This window comes from Aptenodytes forsteri, unplaced genomic scaffold (genome assembly GCF_000699145.1).
Source record: "Aptenodytes forsteri isolate BGI_AS27 unplaced genomic scaffold, ASM69914v1 Scaffold79, whole genome shotgun sequence".
NCBI lineage: Eukaryota > Metazoa > Chordata > Aves > Sphenisciformes > Spheniscidae > Aptenodytes > Aptenodytes forsteri.
In genome coordinates this window covers 2492049-2513424 of record NW_008794776.1, presented here as the reverse complement: position 1 = coordinate 2513424, position 21376 = coordinate 2492049, and the positions used below count along the sequence as shown (strand labels likewise).

Genomic DNA, 21376 nt, shown 5'->3' with positions numbered 1-21376 from the left:
CTTTCTGTGATTTGCCTTTAGTGTTCTGATTTTGTGCAGAGGCTGAGAGTTTCTCTCCCTAAAAGCCCAAGATGAGCAGTTAGGAATAACTCGGGCCTTGGAAGTTACCATCCTAGTCCCACTCCTACGGGTACAAAGAAAGAGCACTTGGGAAAAAAATTCAGGCTCTTCCTCTGGACCTGATATCAGCCAGATTTTTCAGCTGACGAGGACAGGCTGCCTCACAGAAATGTAAAATTCGGCATAGATGCACACTGTGGTGAGTCTGGACGTTGCTGTTTGCAGCAGCAAGCAGCCGGGATCTGTACCCGTGTTGCAACGCTCCAAAGCAATGATGCCTCGTCCTTGCACATTTCTAGGAAAGCAGAGGGACAATTCTCCAGCATGGAAGCCTGAAGCAATGAGTGATGGGGAAGAAGAGTTTTCAGTGGAGCATCAGAAAAGTTTCTTTAGTGTTTAGTGCATTCAAAATAATTTTATTAAAAAAAAAATCACTGATCTGCTAGGACGTCATACCCACCCATATCTGCACCCCAGTGCTTATTGCCCCACAGCAAAGAGGAAGACCTAAGGCCAAGGAGATAATGAAATAAGTTATTTTTAACCTGATTTTTTAATTTCTTTTCCTCTTTTTTGCACATCTGAGCTCTCTGCTCCATGAATTCACATAGCAATTGCCCAGAAATGCAGTTTAGCTGAAGCACTTGACTGGGACTGAAGATATCTAGCTGCTGACTTCCTGCCTGACAAATCAGAGATGCATTTCTTAGAGGTATTTAGGTACTTAACTCGCCTAGACTGCTGTCTCTTCCTTTGCCTCATCTGTGTAAATGGCACGGTCTTTGAAGACCTAATTTCTCATAGTTGTTTCTGCACTACTTTGATTTTGGTAGCAACTGTAGCGCAGTAATGGTTACGTCCAATTAAAGATCAGAAATGTACACATCTCAGCATTTGTCATTTGCCCTTTGTCAAATGCAACGAGGTACAATCACTAATAAAAACAAACATCTGAATGAAAGCAAGAGGAAAAAGGCTAGCCCTGATTTAGGAATTCTCTGTCCATAGCTAATGCTCTCCCCAGGGCAGGGTACAAGCTGTGAGAGTTGTTCTGCTAATACGCCAGGTTAACTCTAATGTTTCCCAGTAGAGGATTTTGTTTTTATTGACACTATAAAACGTTGCAGGATGCATTCGCCATGTATATCCAGGCATTGGGAAGACACCTGACCTGGCAGTACCGGACAGCAAGATCATCCTGAACTATGAGGGCTATGGAGCTTTCCCATGACTCATGAAACCGTAGTCAAATATTCCATGACTCATGAGTAAAACCCAGAGGGAAGAAAAGCTATTGGGTTGTTGGTTGACAAGAGCCTTTTAAAATTAACATGGCATAATAGGATACCAACATCCTCTTTCTGACTCTTGAGAAACTCGTAAGGAAGAGTTTTACCCACTCACTTATTACCAAGGGACCTCAGCTGAGGTTATGTAATTAGGATGGGACGCTTTTTGCAGCTTCGAGGCTTGAATAGCAGTATTAATACAATCCAGTTACAGAAAGCGCAGCCACGTGCAACAAGCTATTAATACTAGCTTATATTTAAATGCGGTTCCCTTCCATTCTACTGCAAATAAACAAAATTTATCAGACAAATACACAGAAACCAGAATGTAGCCTTAAATGAACCACATGATAAAATACAGTAAACAAAGTTAACTGTCTCCCCTTCTGCCAAAATGTTATATACTTGTTTAACCCTGTAACACGAGTAGTCTGACCCCACGGACAGGGCATGGAAGGGGAATCTGAGCACACGTTTCCAGAGTCCTGGGTGCATTCGTGCTCCCTGCTTTGCAATGAATTTCCTGGGAAGCTCTGGGCACCCCTGCAACTACAAGATAATCACGCTGGTAAATTAAATAGCGTAGACAAACCTCTCTAATCCCTCTGTGCCTCTGTTCTCTCTGTAAAATAGGACGAGTGGAATTGCAGAGTAGAGAGGATGAAATATATTAAGTATTGTGGGGGCCGGTGTTCGATTGCAGTAACAGAGGCCACAGAAAGGCCTGGGATGCTGCTGGTTGAACAGGTACAAATTCCAGAGGAGCACAAAGGGATTGGCAGTGGAAAGCTTCTCCGCTGTGGGACTTACAGGGGACAGAAAGTGCCCCATTATTTTTAATTTGGCATTCAGTCTCTGCCTGACCCTTAACATATCTGGGATCCTAATGGCTTGTGTGAATTCTCTTGTATAATAATACAGACCTAAGTCTAGGGAGCAATACAATACATTTTACATTTAAAACATCAGTCAGTTTGGTTTAAATAACTTACATTGTATCATTCCAACAATACTGATTACAAGTTAAGAGATTTTCTCCTTCAGACACTGTATGTGATGAATAAAGAGAAAGAGTAGGTAGAAGAATAGAGTTTAAATAGCACCTAGGGGACAGAAAGGAACAGTAGAATGATTTGTTTTAAGATAATTTGTTTATTTTTTTGATGACATTATCCTGTAGTTTATAAGACTAGGATTTGCTTGGCATAACTTCCTTCAGATCTCAGGGTTTATACGGAGAATCAGGTTTTTCTGTCAACAGTCGTAATCTTTTAACTAACATAGTCTCTTTCATGAAAAACTCCAAGCACTTCGCGGTCCTCAGGTCATATGTTTTTAAGACTATACTCAACCATTCTCAATTTAATGTCGCACTCCTATAGGAGCCTAGAGCCTCAGCCAGATGAAACAATACTAATTATATCGACTTGTGCCAGCAGAGGAGCTGGCTAATGCCAGCCAACATGCTTAGGAAGAGAATCAACTTGAAAGACGTGTAACCACTGTGGCATCAGTTTAATGTGTCACAGGACACCAAATTAAGGCCATGACAAAAAAAAAATTCTGCTGATACCTGTATGGGTACAGACTGTTGTGTAAGGCACCGAAGGGCTATCCCTGTGACTCTGACACAGAAAAAGCCATTGTACATGACTGGGAAGAATAGCCATAGCGAGATGCACGCTCATTTTCTCTCATGCGTGCGTATTCATTCTGATCACTGCATAGGAGTGAGAGCTGGGAGGATTATGTCTTTGTGGATGGGAGGTTTAGTTTTTCTTACAGTGAGCTTCAGAGGAAGGGTCCCCCATATCCAAGTAGGACACCCCAACAGCATTTAAAGAAATAAAAAAAAAGTAAAATATAGCAGAAACAAAACACAAACATCATCAGGCACCGCAAGTCAACACTGTCACTGAGGATAAGAGTTGCCACCAACAGACCCACCCACATCAAACCAACCTGCCTAATTTGATCAGAGAAATTCTTTGTGGTTGGATTCAGTTAGAAAGACCATGCGCAAATAGGCCCTGGAGCAAATTATACCATTTTAACAACGTAAGTATACTCTTATCTGAATCATAGAGGATCTGTTGTTACCCAATGAATCAAGTGTCCTCCTTATAATCGTTTAGCCAGTTCCCTCATGATACAGAGGAGGCACACGCTGTCTGTATCACACGGGAAACGTCCTGCCTGCCCTGGTTATCAGCACAGCATCGGCCACGTAAAGGCATCGCTTTGCATCGCAGAAGCAGCGACTTATTTAGCATCCCTGCTGATAGGTCCTGAATAGCACACCGTATTCTGGATTTAGGCTAGCCATTCATTGCTTTTCTTCAGCAAAGCTCTTGCCAACTCTTTAGCTTTTAAGAACAGACTCGCCAATGTTAGGCGATTTCAATACAAATGCCTCCTCACTGGAGCGCCAGAGGTTGCAAGTGGGAATGAAGAACCACTGGGCTGCTAGACTACAAGGCGGCCAGAATACCTGCCTGATTACTTCTAGCAGGTGCGAAGAGATGAAAAACTTCAGGAGAACATAAGTAATGAAGATGTTCCAGGTTCACAATGTGCGATGATTAAAGCCAGCATTAAATCTATTCTGTAACTACACAAAACAACTGGCTTATACATTGCTGACTTGCATAACTTCTGCTTTTTTTTTTTTTCTTCTGTTATCCAAGAAACCAAGGCCTCTTTGCTCTTTACCCACTAACTTCATTAAAGTGCAATACCTCTTATCATGCAGCTCATTGTAACAGGTTTGCTGTGTACATGTGTTTTCCAGGAAGTTTCCAACAGTACTCCTTGTGCTGATTGCAGGAACTGTTATCAATCAACTGTTTTTAAATAGACAATGATGCATACGTAGCCTCTGCAAAGGGTTTGTTTTAAACCTGTATTTCATTTATCTTGAAAAAGGAAATATGTTTAGCAAAGTTATCTCCTTGTACCCTTGTGTCTTTGACCTTCACCCACTGCCAGTGCTACAGACCCCATGGCAATAAAGGATTTAGCCCTCTGCTACCCACTTCTCAAAGGTGTCAGTCAGCGAATGTTAGGGTCAGCCTATGCTAATAAATTGAATTTAAGCATTTTAATGTGGACAATATAGCATCTACCCACCTTCTACTCTGCCTGGAATATCTACATTTTAATACATACTTTTATTACAGCCCCAATAGGCATGACTGTCAAGTGTCAGGCTGAGCCTAGAAGCAAAACAGGTTGGAGCACTTAGAGAAGCAGGCTACTGGGAGATTCCTCAGCTCTTACGTGGTCTCACAAGTGACCTAAGTAAGAAGGAGGGAGCTTAAAGAGCCTGCCAAAATGGATCCTTTTTGGAAATACAGACAGCAGCTGAAGCAGACTCAAACAGTGCTTCCTGTCCCTGTTGCGTATAACAAATAGGACAAAAAAGGAAGGCAGGAAAAGCTTCATCTCTGACACTGATTTTTTTTCTGAAGGTCTTGAGGGGTTTTTTTTTTGATAGTTTTTCAGTTACCTGAAGTAGAGATGATTTAACTTCATGTTATAATATTAGGGGAGTACTGCCTGCTGTGTAAAATGAAACACTAGCGATATCTTCCAAAGTACAGCACAAAGAGAAGGTAATTATAGACGATATGTAAGCCTGAAGAGTCAGTCCTTCAAGTTTCAGGGCTAATGAATTCCTGATAAGAAATTTCTGAGCCAGAAAACTCATGGTGGGACGAATAGAAAATACCAAATTAACTTGAGGCAATCAGAATTTGTCGAGCACAGGTAGTTATCCAGTCCAGACTGATGCTAGGAAAGGCTGGCAGCACTGTGACTTTCTGGGCATGATGGACGATCCAAAGCAATACAGAGAAAGAGACCAAAGTGGGGTGGGGTGGGGGGGGGAGAAGAAAAAAGGTAGAATTCGCAAAGAAGAGCACATGGAGATCTCCAGGCCCGGGCTGCTGAGACATGCCATCTGGTTAGAGATCAAGCCTGGCCAGAGATCAAACCTGGCCAGAGATTACATCATTTTTTGCAAGAATTGGCAAAAACTGCTTGCATATCCTACCAAAAAAAAAAAAAAAAAGATGGAGACATTTCCAAGTCATTTTACAGCCAAAGTGCCATCAGCACACCATGCCTATCCCTCTCAACCGAGCCAGGTGGAGCATGAACTCTTCCCCAGGGCAGAAACATCTGTTATTGCTTCCTCTGTCATGGATCCCTGCTCTTGAACTAACACCACAAGTTGCACAGAGCCAAGCAGACCCCACAGGACAGAGCAGCGTGGGCTTCCTTGGGATTTTTTTTTTTTTTTAAACTGCAGACATTCAACTCATGAGTACCTCGTGCAACATCTATTTTAGTACGACAGAGAAAAAAAAAAAATCTCAGTCATTGCCCGTGGCTGCTTACCTTGTCCTTCCGTGTTAAGACAGAATTTAACCTACATAACATTTCTGTGTTGCTGTAGCCAGAGCATGGGATGGTTGCACTCCCTGTGACGCTTTGCTACTGATCTGGCATGTTGGCATGTGAAATCCCATAAGGCTGGATTATGCCTTTCCTTTCTTTATCCCCCAAGTTTTGAACAGGCCCAGTGACACCAAGCCAGCTCCTTTTCTGAGCTAGTTCATACCTGGGGCTGTTTCACCGTTCTGTTCCTGGGTTTACCAAGTGCCAAAGCACAGCAGCTTCCCAGATACCAAGACGTAGAGATCTAAAGTTCATGAATTAATTTGTTAGCAAACATCTTTGGCTCCTTGATCAGCTCAAGCCAAATGGAAATAAGAGCTCCAGTCCCAGAGAAACTCAGGCCTCCACGTGGCTTTGAGCTTGGGACTTTCCGAAGAAAGTCAGCTCTGAAATATTTGCGTGCAAACTGACAGTTTGCATCCCAGACACTAGGACAGAAGTCAGTAACAGAGCTCTAGAGTTCATGGTGAAAATGCTGTTCTGTATGAAACTGCACACAAAGACCAGACACTTCCCATTTGACACAGGGAAAGTCTGATGATTTTTTCAAAAATTTTTTTTTTTTTTAAAGGCTATCTTTCAGTCACCCTCAGTCATTTTCCCCCAAGTTAAAACCCAACCATTAATTGTAGGTGTTTCATCTTGGTGAGGTTGTGAAGCTGGAGACAGTATGGTGGAAATCCCATACTCAGCACCAATAGACCCTGCTGAAGCCTGTCATTTATCGCCTGAATAGAAAGATTAACAACCCAATGCAAATATTTGAACTTCTCTTTGTTCCTGGCAGGGCTCTTGCAGCATACACATGAGCAGACTGCATTTGTTTTTGCTGGGGTGGGAGAAGCAAGGGACAGAGCTGGGTACGAGCCGAATCCAGCATACAAGGAGAGGCAGATGCTGTTCCCAAGGCTGTGCACATGTGCGCAGGACTGGAGCACCAGCACAGGTAGTTTTATCAAGGCAGGGCAAGTTGGTTCCTGGAGCCTTATCAGGGTGTAGATCAAGGATGATTGTTGATCACGAAGAACAGCACAGGGCAGAAACTCCAGCGGGTAAATCCTCCGCCTGTGAGGTTATGAGCAGAACTGAACCAACCACCAAAAGACTCCAGATCTGAGCAAAAATCCGGGTGGTCCAAACCTGGACCTTCCTCAACACTGCTCCAGCCTGGTCACATGCCACTTAACCAGCGCAAAGCATTAACCAGACAAACAGCACCCTTCAAAATAATGGCATCTTCCTGTCCTCACCTCAGAGCGAGGGCAGGACCACTGGAAAGTTCAGTGACCCCAGCTGCATGACCACACAGTTGTTCCCCCCCCCCCCCCATTTTTACATCTGCTACAAGTCCAAATACACAGCACTGCTGTTGTAGGGCTAGTTTGTCTTTACAAGTAGTTACAGCGTGGTCACCTTGTGCTTGGTGCTGTGGAAACTCATGCAAGGTGTTCCCCCATCCTCAAAAAGCACAGGGGCAGGAGATCAGAGGCCTCCACCACCTGCAAACCAAGAGGCCGGGAGCAGACTTGGCTCCACCGATAGCGCTGGCGCAATTTAAACAGCCTGTGGAAAAACAAACAGCCTGTTGGTTGATAGGCCCGATTCCCTGGCTCCCGGCCCAAGGAGGGAAGCTCAAGAGCGCCGAGCAAAGGGTTCAGAAGAAAGCCCTCGAGTCAAACACCCGCCACAGAGGTTAGTGACCGGTGGCCTGCACTTGCGCAGGGGACGAGCACTGAGCCGAGGAGCACCGGGGAAGGCACCATCTCCCCAGCTGTCTGCCGCTCCGCTCTCCCTCCTGGTGCTGGATTTCACCAGCGATCACAAGGGGCTGCTAAGCTGGAGAGGAGCATACGAGCCCTTAGTGACATAGCTTGCAATCAGTATAAAAGGCAAGACTACAGCTAACGTCTAATATTTTTTCTACGGCTCACCCTGCCCTAATTCAGCATGGTTTGCTAACTACTGCATTTAGGCTTTTGTTCTAACATTAAAAAAAAAAAATCTGCTCTGCACTCATGGCTTCAAGAGGAAAGAAGTGAAGGCACAAGTCCAACAGCAACATTGTCTTTGCTGCTCTGCCCATGAAGATGGGCTCAACCAGACACAGCAGCTGCACAAGCCGGTCTTCTGCTGCGGCGCTGGAAACAGCAGCCCAAAATAGCAGCCTTCAAAAGTTTGGTGCTGTGATGGATGTTCACTGATAGGCATTTGAATTATTTCTTAACATTTATTGGAGCTCTTCACATCCATCTCTGCCAACATGCTTCAGAAGCCGGGTTCAAGCGAGGCAAGAGCCCTGACACCAGGCAGAGAACAATACTGCACTTTCTCTCTGCTATCCACAACATGATTACACCCCCAGGAGCTCCTCTGGGCACACCTGCCCCGTCCAAACAAAGCTGGAGATAGCGTGTACATAAACACATGCATGGACATACAAGGACAGTCACACAGCTATGCCTTTTGGTGGAGCCTGTTGGCAAGTGTTTGCTTGCCCACCCTTAGTGACATGGACAAGCAAGTAGGAAGCAGAGTTGGATTAAAACTCAACCTTAATTGTGTTCGCAAGGCTCAGGATAGCATTAGAGCACTTCCTACGCTTTGGGAGCACAGCAGAGAGGGATACATCTTAGGAGTTGGTAAAGCAGCCCCTTCAGGTATTTGTCAAGCCCATTTCTCTTGGCAGCCTCCTCTTGAGACCCAAGGAGACAGGAATTACTAAGGGATCAACATCTCCTGGCAAGCACTTGCCGAGTCAGCCTGTATCAGTCTTCAGATACTCATGGAAGGGGAGACATTATCCCCGAATGGCTTTGCCCAGGATCTGTAGAGGTGCCGGCTTACACAGCTACAGTCACCCCATCCTGCCCACGCCAAGGGGACTGGTAGAACAGGGCAAAGCACAAAGGCAAAGAAGCCTGCGCTGGCTCCCAGCAGAGTGGACAGCAATAATAAACAGACTGCCTTTGGCAGCGTAGAGAAGAGCATTTCACTTTGCTAATGAGAAACGGCTTATGCCAGTGGAAGAGAAGCACTGGGGCCGTCCCCCTTTGCAGCAACAAACAGAATGACCCAAGTTTCAATGCAGCTCACAATAGAGCAGTTGATGGATGAGCCATACTTCAGAGCTGCCGTGACAGAGTGTGCAGAGCAAAGTTCTTCCATTACGTCACTGCTACCTTGCTTGACCCAAGATTAAGAATAACAATCAGGCTCCACTGCCTCATGCTGCCAGAATGAAACTATTTAGAGACAGGCTTCCTAGGGCAGCTGCGAGTTTGCTTCCCTGGCAGGCTTGCAGGGAGAAGAGCTTTGAGAGGTAGGGCCCATCAGTACCCCTGAAGGAGGTGGAGGCCAGTAGGGACATGACTTCATTCCTGTAAGTGCAAGAGGTGCCAAGTGTTTGGCATGTGCTTTGCAGAATAGGATTAGCATGGGCCCTGCAAAGCTCTACTCGCCTGAGCATGGCTTTTGCTTAGGGGCTTTCTGATCTGACTTGTTTACCCTGGTTGTACATGATCATGAAAGCCTTCCAGAGCCAACAGAGATGAAGGAAGTACATTCCAGATGAGCTGCTCCCTCCTGAGTCCATCCCCTCTCTTTCAGGAGAGGACTCAGCAGCCTATACAAGGCATTGTGTTTCTTATGAGACTAGAACAGGATCAATGTCCTGTTTCTGGACAAGACCTACTGCAAGCTGCACTCATGTGACAAGGACACTGCTCAGAGTCCCCCTCTCGCATCCCCAATGACAGAAGGGACGATATGAGGGAGATTGGGCATGGGAGTGCTGTGCAACCTCTTGCTGAGCACTAGAAATGCTCTCTCGTCCCTGGGAAGTCAAATATCTGCACTCCTGTGATGCACAGGGCTGGGAAAAGCAGGAATTCACCCGTGTGCAGGGGTACCTCAGGAGAAAGAGCCAGCTGAGCATCCAGAATTAGAGCCAAATTGCTCCACTCTTTTTCATGGTTTCCTTACACACATTTTTATTGCAGCCTGGGAACTCTGCTGCTGTCCAGCAGGCACATCTGGACAGATGTTTTAAAGCAGCACCACAGACATCTGCCAAATCCCATCACACAAATCTCCCTTCTTTAAGTGTTCTGAGGTCACTCCAGTTCCGCTCTCTACCAACCTCATATTCCCAGGTCAGACTATCGGAGATTCACCAAATATGATGTGGTATTTATGATCCTCATGACCTGCTATCCTCTAATGGGTGTGGTCATCCATTATACAGAGGTACAAGGAGCTCTCTAACCACAGGTACCTGCAGAGCTCCAGGATCTTTTTTCCTAAGAGACCATCATCTCCAGCCTGACCTGTGCATTTTTGTGATGGGGAGGCAGAACTTCACGGCAGCAGAGGAGGAAAAATGGAGGATGAACACAGCAGTGGAAAAAGGGAGCGTTAAAGCAGATAATTGCTGTAAAACACTGAACCCTTTGCTTCTGCATGCTCAGAAAATTAGAGCAGTTAAGAGCCTGGGTTGAGCATTAATGATGACATTTCAGATAAGTTCAAGCACAGCAATGCAAATAAGTGGGGCAAAGAGTTACCGCCGCCTGCGTGGAAACCCCTCCCCGTGAGCTCTGCTCAGAGGCAGGAGCACGGCTTCACCACAACAAGCCCTCGTTGGCCACAGTGACTCCATTACCTGGCAACTTCAGAAACAAGCAAAACCCATCCCACGGCGCTGCCTCCTTACTGATGTGCAGGAGCTGATGCGTGCAGTGTATAGCCGTCATCCAAGTAAACATGAGGTAGCAGGGTGAGTCCCCAGGAGCGGAGGAGTTGCAGGATATGAGATGGCTGTGGTGCTTTAAGGCAGCTGACAATGGACAATCTCCACATGAAGACCACCCAACACCATAATTTTCTATGCCCCCGACAAAACCAGCTTCAGATCCAGAATAACCAGCAATTTCTCAGGCTGGGAAGAGGAAGGAGACATTGCCACTGTGTTGCCCTGTAACCACCAAGCTCCCGGCTCTACTCCACAGGGAGAACGTGCCAGGGGCCATCCTGGCTTGGCTATTTCTGCAATACAGCTGGGGTGGGAAGCAAAATAGGGCATTTCCACCCTTTAAAATTTAGTGGAGGGGTCCTGCATACAAACAGGCTTCTGCAATCATCACCTGTGCTCCCCCCCAAACCTTCCTCTTGTTTCAACAGAGAAGAACAGACCAAATGCCTGATCCAGAGCAAGAGACCCTCTTGCTCCCGATGTTTCCAGCTGCACAACACATTGGCGCGGTTCAGCTTGTCAGATGTGGGGTGGGAAGGCCCCTCCCCAGGATATGTGTTTCCTCACGTGAAGCCCAAAGTTGACTTGCCATAACCCAAGCGGCACAGCCCATGAATCTTGACACAGTTCCTTGGGAAGCTTGTGAAGTCTTGTCCTCACCGCAACAAAGTGGCCCTGTTGGCAGCGCAGCTCGTCCCCTGCCAAGCCACGCTTGCTGAAAGCTGCTCGGAGCAGACCTATCACTGTCCCAGCAAAAGCCAGGCCTGGGCCTCATTTTATTTGTCTGGTTTGGGTGTGCAGTCAAGCTCAAAGCCCTTAAAAAAAAAAAGGGAAACCCAGATCCTTCCATACCATTGAGAAATAAGCCCACCGGAGCTGGCAACCTAGTGCTGAGTTAGGGTTTTGTAACTGCTGACAGGATCCTAAATCCCAGAGATTTGGGATTTGTTTTTTTAAACCAGGGACCAGAAATTTGAGTGGAGGACAGAGGACTGCTCTGGCAGCTCTTCTAGCAATTTTGCTAGTGCCACAAGGCCAGTAATCACTTGTACTACAGAAGATCCAGACACATGGATCTGTGTCCCCGTGTACAGCCCTAGCACATGCCTACAGAAATCCTCCACATACCATCCAGCTTTAATACCCTTTCCTATTCTTAGCCCAAGCTGGTCTTCTTATAGACTATTACTCAGCTATGTACTCCCTGTTTTTGGCTGTCCTATATCCCTCCCCTGGCCTGTTCCAGCCCCACGAAGCCAGCCAACACCCCCTGTCTAGAAATTTCAGGGAAAAGCAAGTAAGCGATCCACAGCACTGAGCTTACCAGGAACTGCTGGGACATAGAGAGCCAGGACAAGCCTCCTTCCCCTGGACAAAACATCCCTTGGGCTGGCTTCTGCTGCTTACAGCAGCATCAGGCTCAGCCCCAGCTCGTACACCACACTCACCTGGCAGAGGGGATGGAAAAAGCAAGATAGCAGGACTGGAGGCAGCTCTGGTATTTGTCCTCTCCCAAACTGCCATCTGAGAAGCAAACGACAGCTCTATCTCCAGGAGCTGCAGCAAGGCAGGAAGGTTTCAGGAGCACGTACCCACCTGCTGATATAGGGCATCATCCAGAGCAGCTCCTGAGCTATGGGGCTGATCCCCACCACCTGCTCTCCTGGCCCACAGCTGTGCAAGGGCATTTTCTGATTAAATTGGGGGTTGAGGAGAGAAATGTCCTTCTTAATAAATCAGAAAGTCCCATTTTAGAAAAGCCTTTTGGTGTAAGAGTCTTCCCCTCAGCTGTAAGGGGGCTATAGGAGGCAGGAACCTTTTGTAACACACACGTCATATAATTTGAATCAGTGAGTAAAGATGAGTCTCTTCTCAATAACTTTATTGTGTTTCTCAAGCTGTTAAATCCCAGGTCTTGCCTGAGATGACTTGTTATTATTTTTTTTAAATCCATGCATTGCCATGGCTTTGTCATTTGAAAACCGCTCCTGCCCACCTTACTCTTCTTTTTTTTCCTTCTGCTTTTCTTTATGGTAGCAAAACAGAAAAGGCCTCGAGGGCTGGCAGAGCCTGGGGACGGGTGGGAGTGAGAGCCAGGAAAAACCTTGACTGGGGCCCTGGAGCCAGCCCCAGCAAGCATAGCTGCCATAAACTGAGGTTTTCAGCTTTAAATATTCATAGGTTCAATGGCCAGTGCCCCCCCCCCTTCAAATTCCCATCCCTCCTATGACATAGAAGTATTTCAACTCTGAAATGACCTCACAAAATCCTCTGAGAATTTAAATAGTTGGAAAATATCCAGACTGGGCAATATGCAATAGCAATATGATGCGCAGGTTATTTTTCCGGAGGGTGGAGGGGGCTTTTCCAGCTAAGACTAAGGATGTTGTTGTGGAGGAGAGCCAGCCCAGGGGCTCTGGGTAGGACCGGAGGAATCCAGGCACAGGGACGGTGCCAGGGAGCCCGGCAGCAGGGCATCAGCAACGTTCTGGAGTACGGAGACCGCATTTGTATGCTACCTTCTTATTTTGAAGCCGGTAGGGAGCACGACTCTGCCCCCGCAGGCGGAGCTCCCCGGGGCCAGGAGCGGGTGCCCGCGGCCGTCTCTGCTGTCCTCCTGCGGCCGCGCCGGGGGCGCCCGCGCTGCCGCTCGCCCGGAGCCGGCCTGCTGCCTCCCAGCTCCCCTGTGCCCCCGGGAGAGGGGTCTGCAGCCGGGAGAGGGGTCTGCAGCCCCTGGCAGCGGCACATCCCCCAGCCCACGCGCGTGTTTGCCGTTCGTTGGCTGTGCGCCCGCCCAGCCCCTCTGGGAGACAGTGCCCATCCTCCCCAGGCCCCGAAAAACACGCGGTGAGCCTGGCTTTAGAGGAAAACCCAAGAGAGTAAGTTCCCCGAGTACCAGGGTCGTGCTGCGATTTGCACCTATTGCCTCTACCCTAGGAGCGACCTGCAAATGCAGTTGGAACTGGCCGGGGATTTCCGAATACACCGTGCCCAGAGGGGCGGCTGCGGAGGCACTGCATGGGAGCCTTGGGGCCTTCGCAGCCCCCCCGCCAGTCCTCCCCTGGGTGCCGCGGAGCCCCTGCGCCCTGCTGGGCACAGGGCTCTCTCTGCTTTGGGTCTGTAAAGCACGAAACCCTTTCACCGATGGATCCACACTGCTTCACCCATGCGGGACTGCTGTGTCCCCACGGGGGAACGAAGCAGCACCCTGAGCACCAGGGCGCTCGCTGTAACGGTGTCTTTGTGCCGCGGACATCTGCTCCCGATGCCCCAGCCCAGATGGCCCTGCGCTGAACTGGTGACCTCAACGGGAAACGCTCCGGCTCCCGTTTCCATCCCGGGGGAGCTCGAGCCTCCTGTGGCCGCATCTGGAGCTGATGGCAACTGCAGGGCGGCTTTGCCAGTGGCCGGGGGAACGGCCAAGCAAACCACACGCTGGGAGGAGACAGCAGCTTTTCTCCATCCTCCCCAAGGGCTGTCCAGCAGCAGCGGAGCCCTGATTCCTGCTCCATTTCTGGTCATCAAAATGCATAATTTGAAGTAGAGAAGGGTGTATTGAAAGCCTTTCCGCAGGCTTTATTTATAAATCACAGCCCCCCCACATTAAATAAACTTAATTTAACTTGACGTCCCGTTAGTGTGGGTCCCAGCACCACTGTGACCATGTCAGCATGGCTGCAGGGCCACTGGTCCTTGTCACCACAACAGGCTCCTTGGTTGGGCTGGAGAAGCCATGGAAGCAGTGCTAGTCACGTCCCTGCCTCCTCTGATCCTTCAGGTGCAGCTTCTGGATATTTCTTTTGTGGAGGAAGACCAAAAAAAAAAAAAAAGAGGGAAAAAAAGAGAGAGGGTGTCTTCCCTGAGATGCTGTGCTCCTACCTGCCCTCATCTCCAGGAGGAATCTATAACATGCTGACATTCATGCAGTGTCACCCCAGCAAGCACTAAAAGCCGTGTCTTCTTGACTCGAGGGGGGAGAAGAAGAAAAGCGATGTGAACCGAAGGAAAATCCCATCTCCCATGATGGCAACTCACAACACCCTGCCCCTGCAGCCCCTGCTCGGCCTGGCAGGCAGAGGTGGGATGGGGACCTGCTTTGAGCAGAGCAAGACCGATGCAGCGACAACACCAGAGGCAGCTTTACTCAGCAGAGGGAGCTGCTACGCACGAGGGGTTTCGGTTTGTACTTTTTTTTAAAGGATATTTAATGGTTTAATGGGAGGTTTCCATTGAATCATGCCCCATAAAATCACACTGTAGCACATCGTACTGAATATAGCTGCACCCTGTGAATGATTGGGACTACTTAAAAATGCAAACAGCAGAAGGGAAACTCAAGGTGATCCCTTTTTTCTATCAAGAGGCAACTGTGTGCTTCCTCTGCTTTGCCACGGAGGGCTTTGCGTTACGCCCAGCCCCATGGCAAACGCCCTGGCTGGCACTGGGGCCAGGGGAGCAGCCTTGGCTCCTACGGTGACGCTGCCTGCGGCTTCCTGCCTGCTGCCGGGTCTCCCCCAAGAGCTGGCCCTGGCAGAGGCAGCAAGCGGCATTTCTGTAGCAGCTTTACAGAAGCAGGGTAGAGAGGAACAGTGCGTCCTTGCAGCTGCTGCCCATTTCCCTCCTTTAACACCCCTTGACAACATCAGACGGGAAGACCCTGGCCTTCCCGACATCTCTATCGCAGTTCCTAGCGCAGGTTCTCACCACTTTCAAGACTCTCAGATGCCCAAATTATACTGCAGAAAATGGATTAGCAGTAGGAAAAAAAAACCCAACAGGAACATCCTAATGCAGCACTTGACCTTGCTTCTGTCGCTCCAAACTCCTGGCAGAGGCATCAAGAAGAATTTGAGGCTGACTGCGCAGCATCCCCTCCTCCCTCCAGCCCATCCTCCGCGGCGCAGCCAGGTATGACAGAGTCACAAATGGATGCGATACATCTTCATCCCTCCCAAAACATAAAACAACCTGAAACAGGAACTCCAAGAGCAGGAGTTCATGTGCATGGATTAGGCTGGAGTGGCGGGTGTAATTGCACCTCATTTGGCTGCACTCAGCAAGGTTGCTCCTCGCATAGAGGTGAGGCTGCTCCGGAGCCTCAGTAGTCAGCACCTCACTGCAGGTGGCAGGCTTGGTCTGGCAGAGGACTGGGAATTCTCTGTGTAGGCAGCCAAGGTTTATTAGAGAAATTGTTAAATCCAAATGACTCCGATACAAAGATAAGCTGCACTGCCTTCTGAAAGGCAAAGGTGTTTCTGACCCGTAGAAACTGATACAGGTTACCGAGACATCAGTGACCACAGCAGGTTTGACAGTAAAATGATCACCTTGCAGTTAATCTTAGTGGAGTCACAGTTTCTTTCTAGCTAGTACATCCAATAGGATGTGTACATTGTGTCAGCACATAACTACCGCCTCTCGCCTATAGCCTTGCTGCCTTTCCTCCGGGAGGTTGCCATCTGTCTCAGCAGCATCTCTTCTGTTCCCGTTCAACCAGAGTGGCTCTCCCCTCCCTCGTTTGCCGTGTTTAAACATCCAAAGCAACACATCTCTATGGAACATTTCTAAATTCAACGTTAGGCTGCTCTCGTCTTTAACCGGATGGGGGAATAAGGAGGTGCAGAACTCACAATCTGTTATTAGACCTTTAAACTAAAATTAAAAAGAAAAAACCAAAACCCACTGTTCATTTCTCATGGAGAATTCAAACCCTTCACCGGCGTGTTCCTAGGAATGTTTGTCTGCTTGCAACAGTTAGCATCACGGGATCGTATCCACCTCCCCTCCCTGGAGCACCATGGCGTTGTCTCGTCGGTGGGATGAGGTGTCATAGGGCTGCACACATCAGTGCTGCTGTCCACACGCTCGTCAGCACGAGGCTGGCTGACAGTCTGAGCACACGGCAAGCCTGGAGGGATGGGGAGGCCGAGGTGCAGGAGCAGACCTCGTAGCCGTTTTCTGAGCGGCTTTCGTCGTGCTGCCCTGGTTTGGAGCGTGCCCCAGTCCTGCTGCTCCCGGCTGCTTCTGGGGAGTCGGACTGCATGTCGCTGCACACCAGCCAGTCTCTAGCAATGGACTGGGGATAACCAGGCTGGGCCTCCAGGTCACTGTCCAGCACTTTCCAGTACTCCTTGCCCCTGAAGAAGTAACTTGCACCTGCGAAGAGACCAAAACCCAAAGGCAAGATGAGCGGCGACGGGCGCTCTCCCAGTGGAAAGGGCACAGGAGCACGTGGAGCAGCAGAGGAGCACTCCCACCCCAGCTGAGCCCCGGGGAGCGGAGGCAGATGCCATACCACTGCTTGTTGCCAATACCCTCTCCCACTGCAGGAGCACAGCGGCTGCTGGCAGGACGCTCTAAAAGATGATGCTACACCCAGCCGGGATCTCTCACACCAGGCAGGAGCCACCAGACAGATGGGAGGCGGGTGGCGAGATGTCGCCTCTTCTATGGTGGGTCCTAGAGCAGATGCATCCCCCTGGTACCAAGGGCGTGCGAGGTAAAAGCCCTAGTAAATGCACAGCTGGACACACCATACACATCTCTCAGTGGCCGGCAGTGGACAGCCTTGTAACAGGGCATGGTGAGGCTGAAGAAGACCTCACCTACCTGTTAATGCCCTGGGGTGCGTGCTGCTATCCCTGGGCTCAGATAAATACCCTGAGCCTGGCGGGGCCCTGGGAACCTTCGGCTCTTGGGTGCGTTTTTTCCACTCTGAACTGGGAGGTTGTGAACTGGGAGGTTGTGAATTCTCTAAGCAGGTCCCGTGCTCACGGAGGACTCCTACCCACGTGGATGGCCGGTCGCTCTCAACAGCTTCAGGAATTCAGTTTGAAAAGCCTCTGGAAATGTCCCTCCCCTCTGCCTGGTTTATCAGTTGCTATTACACTGTTAGGTCGCCGGTAAATAAAACCTGGAAGTGCCACTTTGCTGTGAACGAATGGCTGGTTTTAAACATCTCCCGTGACAAAATTTTTGTGGTCTTTTCAGAGAGAAGAAGCCACTGAGAAATCTCATCCCCGGTAAATAAGTCGTAACTCTGGGGAAAACATCTCCTTCAAAAATATTTTCTGTCTACATCCTCATATATCTAGCTAAAAATCCAATGACAACAAATTCAGTGAAGAGCAAACCAGCACGTATTAGGATAAAAACCACTGCAAAACAACATCAACTGTGTTCTTTTAATAAAATCAAATTATTAGGTCCCCAGGATATTTTTGTTGCCTGCTTGAAATTACCATGTCTTTTAGCGAGCCGCACGCAGCACAGGGAGCTCTGGCTGGAAGCCTACTTCCCTCTTCAGCTTTCAGACACCAGAAAGCATCATCCCATCTGGGGCTGAGCAGTTTATGTCAGCAGGCACGGTAGAAGGGGCTATAGCTCAAATGCAAATGAAGCACTGATTTTTTTTCTTGTGTTTTTTGAACCGGCATACGGACTCACCATCTGACCACCTCATGGCATCATCTAAAGGGCTCGGTATTCCCTTCCACAGGGTGGTCTCTGAAGGGTACCCAGGATCCATCCTCCGCTCGTGGTCATCGTAGCGCCAGTAGAGATTGTCCTTAAAGAAATAAGTCTTGTCATTGTGGGCCCAGGAGAAAGCGGCGTCGATTCCTCCCGGTGGCAGACCGAAGTCCGAGATCGGCCGTGGGTATCCTTCCTCCACGTTATTGTCTTTGAAGACCCAGTACCTGTCTCCTGTGGAAAGGAAAGAAGCACAGAGCAAAATCACATTTGTTTCACAGCCGAAACCAGCATTCCCCCACAGACGAGCTGATGTTTCATTATCTGTTGCCGTGACAATCCTCAGGACTGAGATCTTGGGATTGAAGGATGGGGACGGGAAGGCAGCAGCCCGGTGGGGAACCTCGATCTTTGAATAGTTGCTTTTTTTGTGTCAGGCTCTCCATGGAGCATAGCCCTGCTTCCCTCCTGAACTGCTGCAGGCATGACGGTCCCGGGACACAAACACGCCGACAGCGTTAGTACAGTTGTCGCTTTCATGTATTTGGTGGTGGCATTTGGTTTTCCGCCCCTTTGATTTCTGCCTGATATCCAACTGCAAGAAACAGAAAGTTACATGCAGCTGTTGTGGGCAAATTGAGCACTATCTGCCTGCTATTCAGCTCCTGAGAACCAAGAGAACCATTTCTCTTTGGAAGAGAAATCGCCACACTTTTTAGAGCCAGCTGGGCTGACGGACCTGTGAATTTTAAGGGATGTAAGGAGGATGCACAGGGGCTGGACAAATCCCATCTGAGCAGCTCACTGCTCTTCAAGTGCTCTCTACACAGCCACCACCAACCCCCGGCTCTGGCCCTACCCTGGGCACGGCAGAAATGTCAGTATGGTTTTTTTTTTTAGATAAAAACGAAGCCCCTCACTACAAGAAGGACGTCGAGGTGCTGGAGCGTGTCCAGAGAAGGGCAACGAGGCTGGTGAGGGGTCTGGAGCACAAGTCTTATGAGGAGGGGCTGAGGGAACTGGGGTTGTTTAGCCTGGAAAAAAGGAGGCTGAGGGGAGACCTCATCGCTCTCTACAACCGCCTGAAAGGAGGTTGTAGCGAGGTGGGTGTCAGTCTTTTCTCCGAAGTAACAAGCGATAGGACGAGAGGAAATGGCCTCAAGTTGTGCCAGGGGAGGTTTAGGTTGGACATGAGGAAAAATTTCTGTACTGAAAGAGTGGTGAAACATTGGAACAGGCTGCCCAGGGTAGGGGTGGAGTCCCCATCCCTGGAGGTATTTAAAAGATGTGTAGATGAGGCGCTTAGGGACATGGTTTAGTGGACATGGTGGGGTTGGGGTGATGGGTGGGCTCGATGATCTTAGAGGTCTTTTCCAACCTCAATGATTCTATGAAGCACAACGTGACTGGCCCACAGTCATACGAGGAACGAGAACAAGAAAACCAACCCAGATCTCTCAATTCCTATGTGATACTCTAACCACCTGGGCAGTCCTTCTGTTTGGACAATGTCTCTCTGTGAACCTGCAGTGCCCTTTTGGGCATCACACAGCCTATTTTAAAGATGAGGCTTTTTCCTCCCTCGGTTTTCTAGAAAATCTGAAGAGGCACTTAAGCACGTGCCCATATATCAGCAGCAGGACCTTAGAGGCCGGGGTAATTTGTGTGCTTTTGTTTTTGTCCAGGGATCAATGAAACAGCGCTGGAGGGAGAGAATGAGACAGTATTTTATATCTGGAAAGAAAATCTCAAGTTTAATCTTAGGAGCTAAGCAGGACTAACACACACATCGTGCGTGGCCACGGAGCGCCGTGCCTTGCAGGGGCAAGACCCCACCTGTGGCAGAGCTGTAATTCTGGCCTTACAAGCTAAATTTAGTCAGCAGCCGGGAGGAACCCCTGGACCTGAGCTGCCGGAGGTCTGTCCATTCCCAGCAGGGAGAGGAGGGAAGAAGGGAAGGAAGCGAGTGCCGCTGTGGTCTGCAGACCTGGCTGGGAGGGTCTGGTGCCAGGCGTAAGGGCTGCCATGTTCCAGCTGGCCCCACTCCCTCTGGATTAGCAGAAAGGTAGAGCGGGGCGGGCTGCCCGAGGCAGCCTTTTGCACGTTGTTCCGTGGGGAGACGCAGGGCTTGGCACGGCTCCGCGGTGCTCAGCACGTGGGCAGCCTGGAAGGGCTTCGGCTGCGCTTCGAAATGCTTCTGCGAGCGCAGAGGCTTGCGCGGGACGTAAGCCTTGCTGGAGGAATTGAAACCGAATTATTGCTTTCAGAAGTGCTTGGTTCAGCGCTTCTGAAGCCGGTAATTGCACCATGCTCGGAGCAGAATGGTCGGGAGACAAAAAGCAATTTCCAGCCGGGGAGCACGGAGGGCTAGGATGTATTTAGCTCTTCAAGCGCACGACCTTTCAGAAAGAGCTGGTGCCTGCTGGGGGCTTGGGTGACATTGAGCACATGGGTAACGTCCAACCAGCATGGACGGACGGTTCGCAGGGGACTTGGACATTTGTGTAGGAACCACAAGCTAATCTCTTTCCTCCAGTTCTTCTGAAAGAAACTTGTGAGATGTTTTTAAAAAGAGAGAGGATTATAACACTTATTTTAAGAAAAAAAAAAATTGTAACAGAAATATAATTAGCAAAACCAAGCTCTTCAGGTTTTCATTTTTGTCCCCTCTGCAGCTTCTTCACTTCTCTGCAACAAATACTAAAAAGAGAAAAGGCTGAAGAAGGAACACAAAACCTGTAAAGTGTGTGCGTGGGCGGGTCCTGCTTTTATTTTGTTCTTGAAAAGCAAAGATTTCAGTTAGGTTTGGCTGTAGTTTTTCTTCAGTGGCATTTCCCCCATTTTCTGGGGAACACGACTGCTACTTTTTGCCTGCCCGCCCTCCCTCCAAGCTGGTTTCTCCTGGCCTCGCTCCTGGACAACAGATCTCGGACCTGCCCTGGGAGATGGCTCAACGGCTGACGCTGGCGTCTCCTGCCTGCAGGAGAGGTCAAAACTCTGCCAAGGTACCTTGGCACTGGGATCTACACCGGGGAGACACACGTGCTGCCTCCAGCACCGCGTTTGCTCTCACCTTTGAAGAAGACGATCTTGTGGTCGCTGGTTCTCTCGTAGACCGCATCCAGGCTGTCCAGGTTGAGTGGCAAGCCCCGCCAGAAACGGTGGATCTGAGCCGGCTGGAGGGAGACCAAGTGCTTATTGCGAGTCAGTCTCCAGAAGTACTTGCCTGGAGGAACAGACTGGACATTACTGAACCACACTGCAACCCACCTTCGCTGGGGGAGATGAGCCCCGGGCACGTGGCAGCAGCAGAAAGCAAAGCGCGTGAGATGGGAGCTATGAGTTA

At 49.1% G+C, this 21376-nt stretch overlaps 1 protein-coding gene across 1 annotated transcript in view; it reads right to left on the bottom strand.

The window, feature by feature from the left end:
- Positions 1–16294: 16294 nt before the first annotated feature.
- MMP17 (matrix metallopeptidase 17) overlaps positions 16295–21376 on the bottom strand; it is a 102466-nt gene continuing 97384 nt past the window's right edge. Inside the window, exons 9-11 of the mRNA XM_019470775.1 lie at positions 21104–21256; positions 18007–18264; positions 16295–16716 (exon numbers count right to left, since the gene is read on the bottom strand). Coding sequence (XP_019326320.1) covers positions 16388–16716; positions 18007–18264; positions 21104–21256 — 740 coding nt within the window. The 3' untranslated portion in view covers positions 16295–16387. The remainder of the gene's footprint in view (positions 16717–18006; positions 18265–21103; positions 21257–21376) is intronic.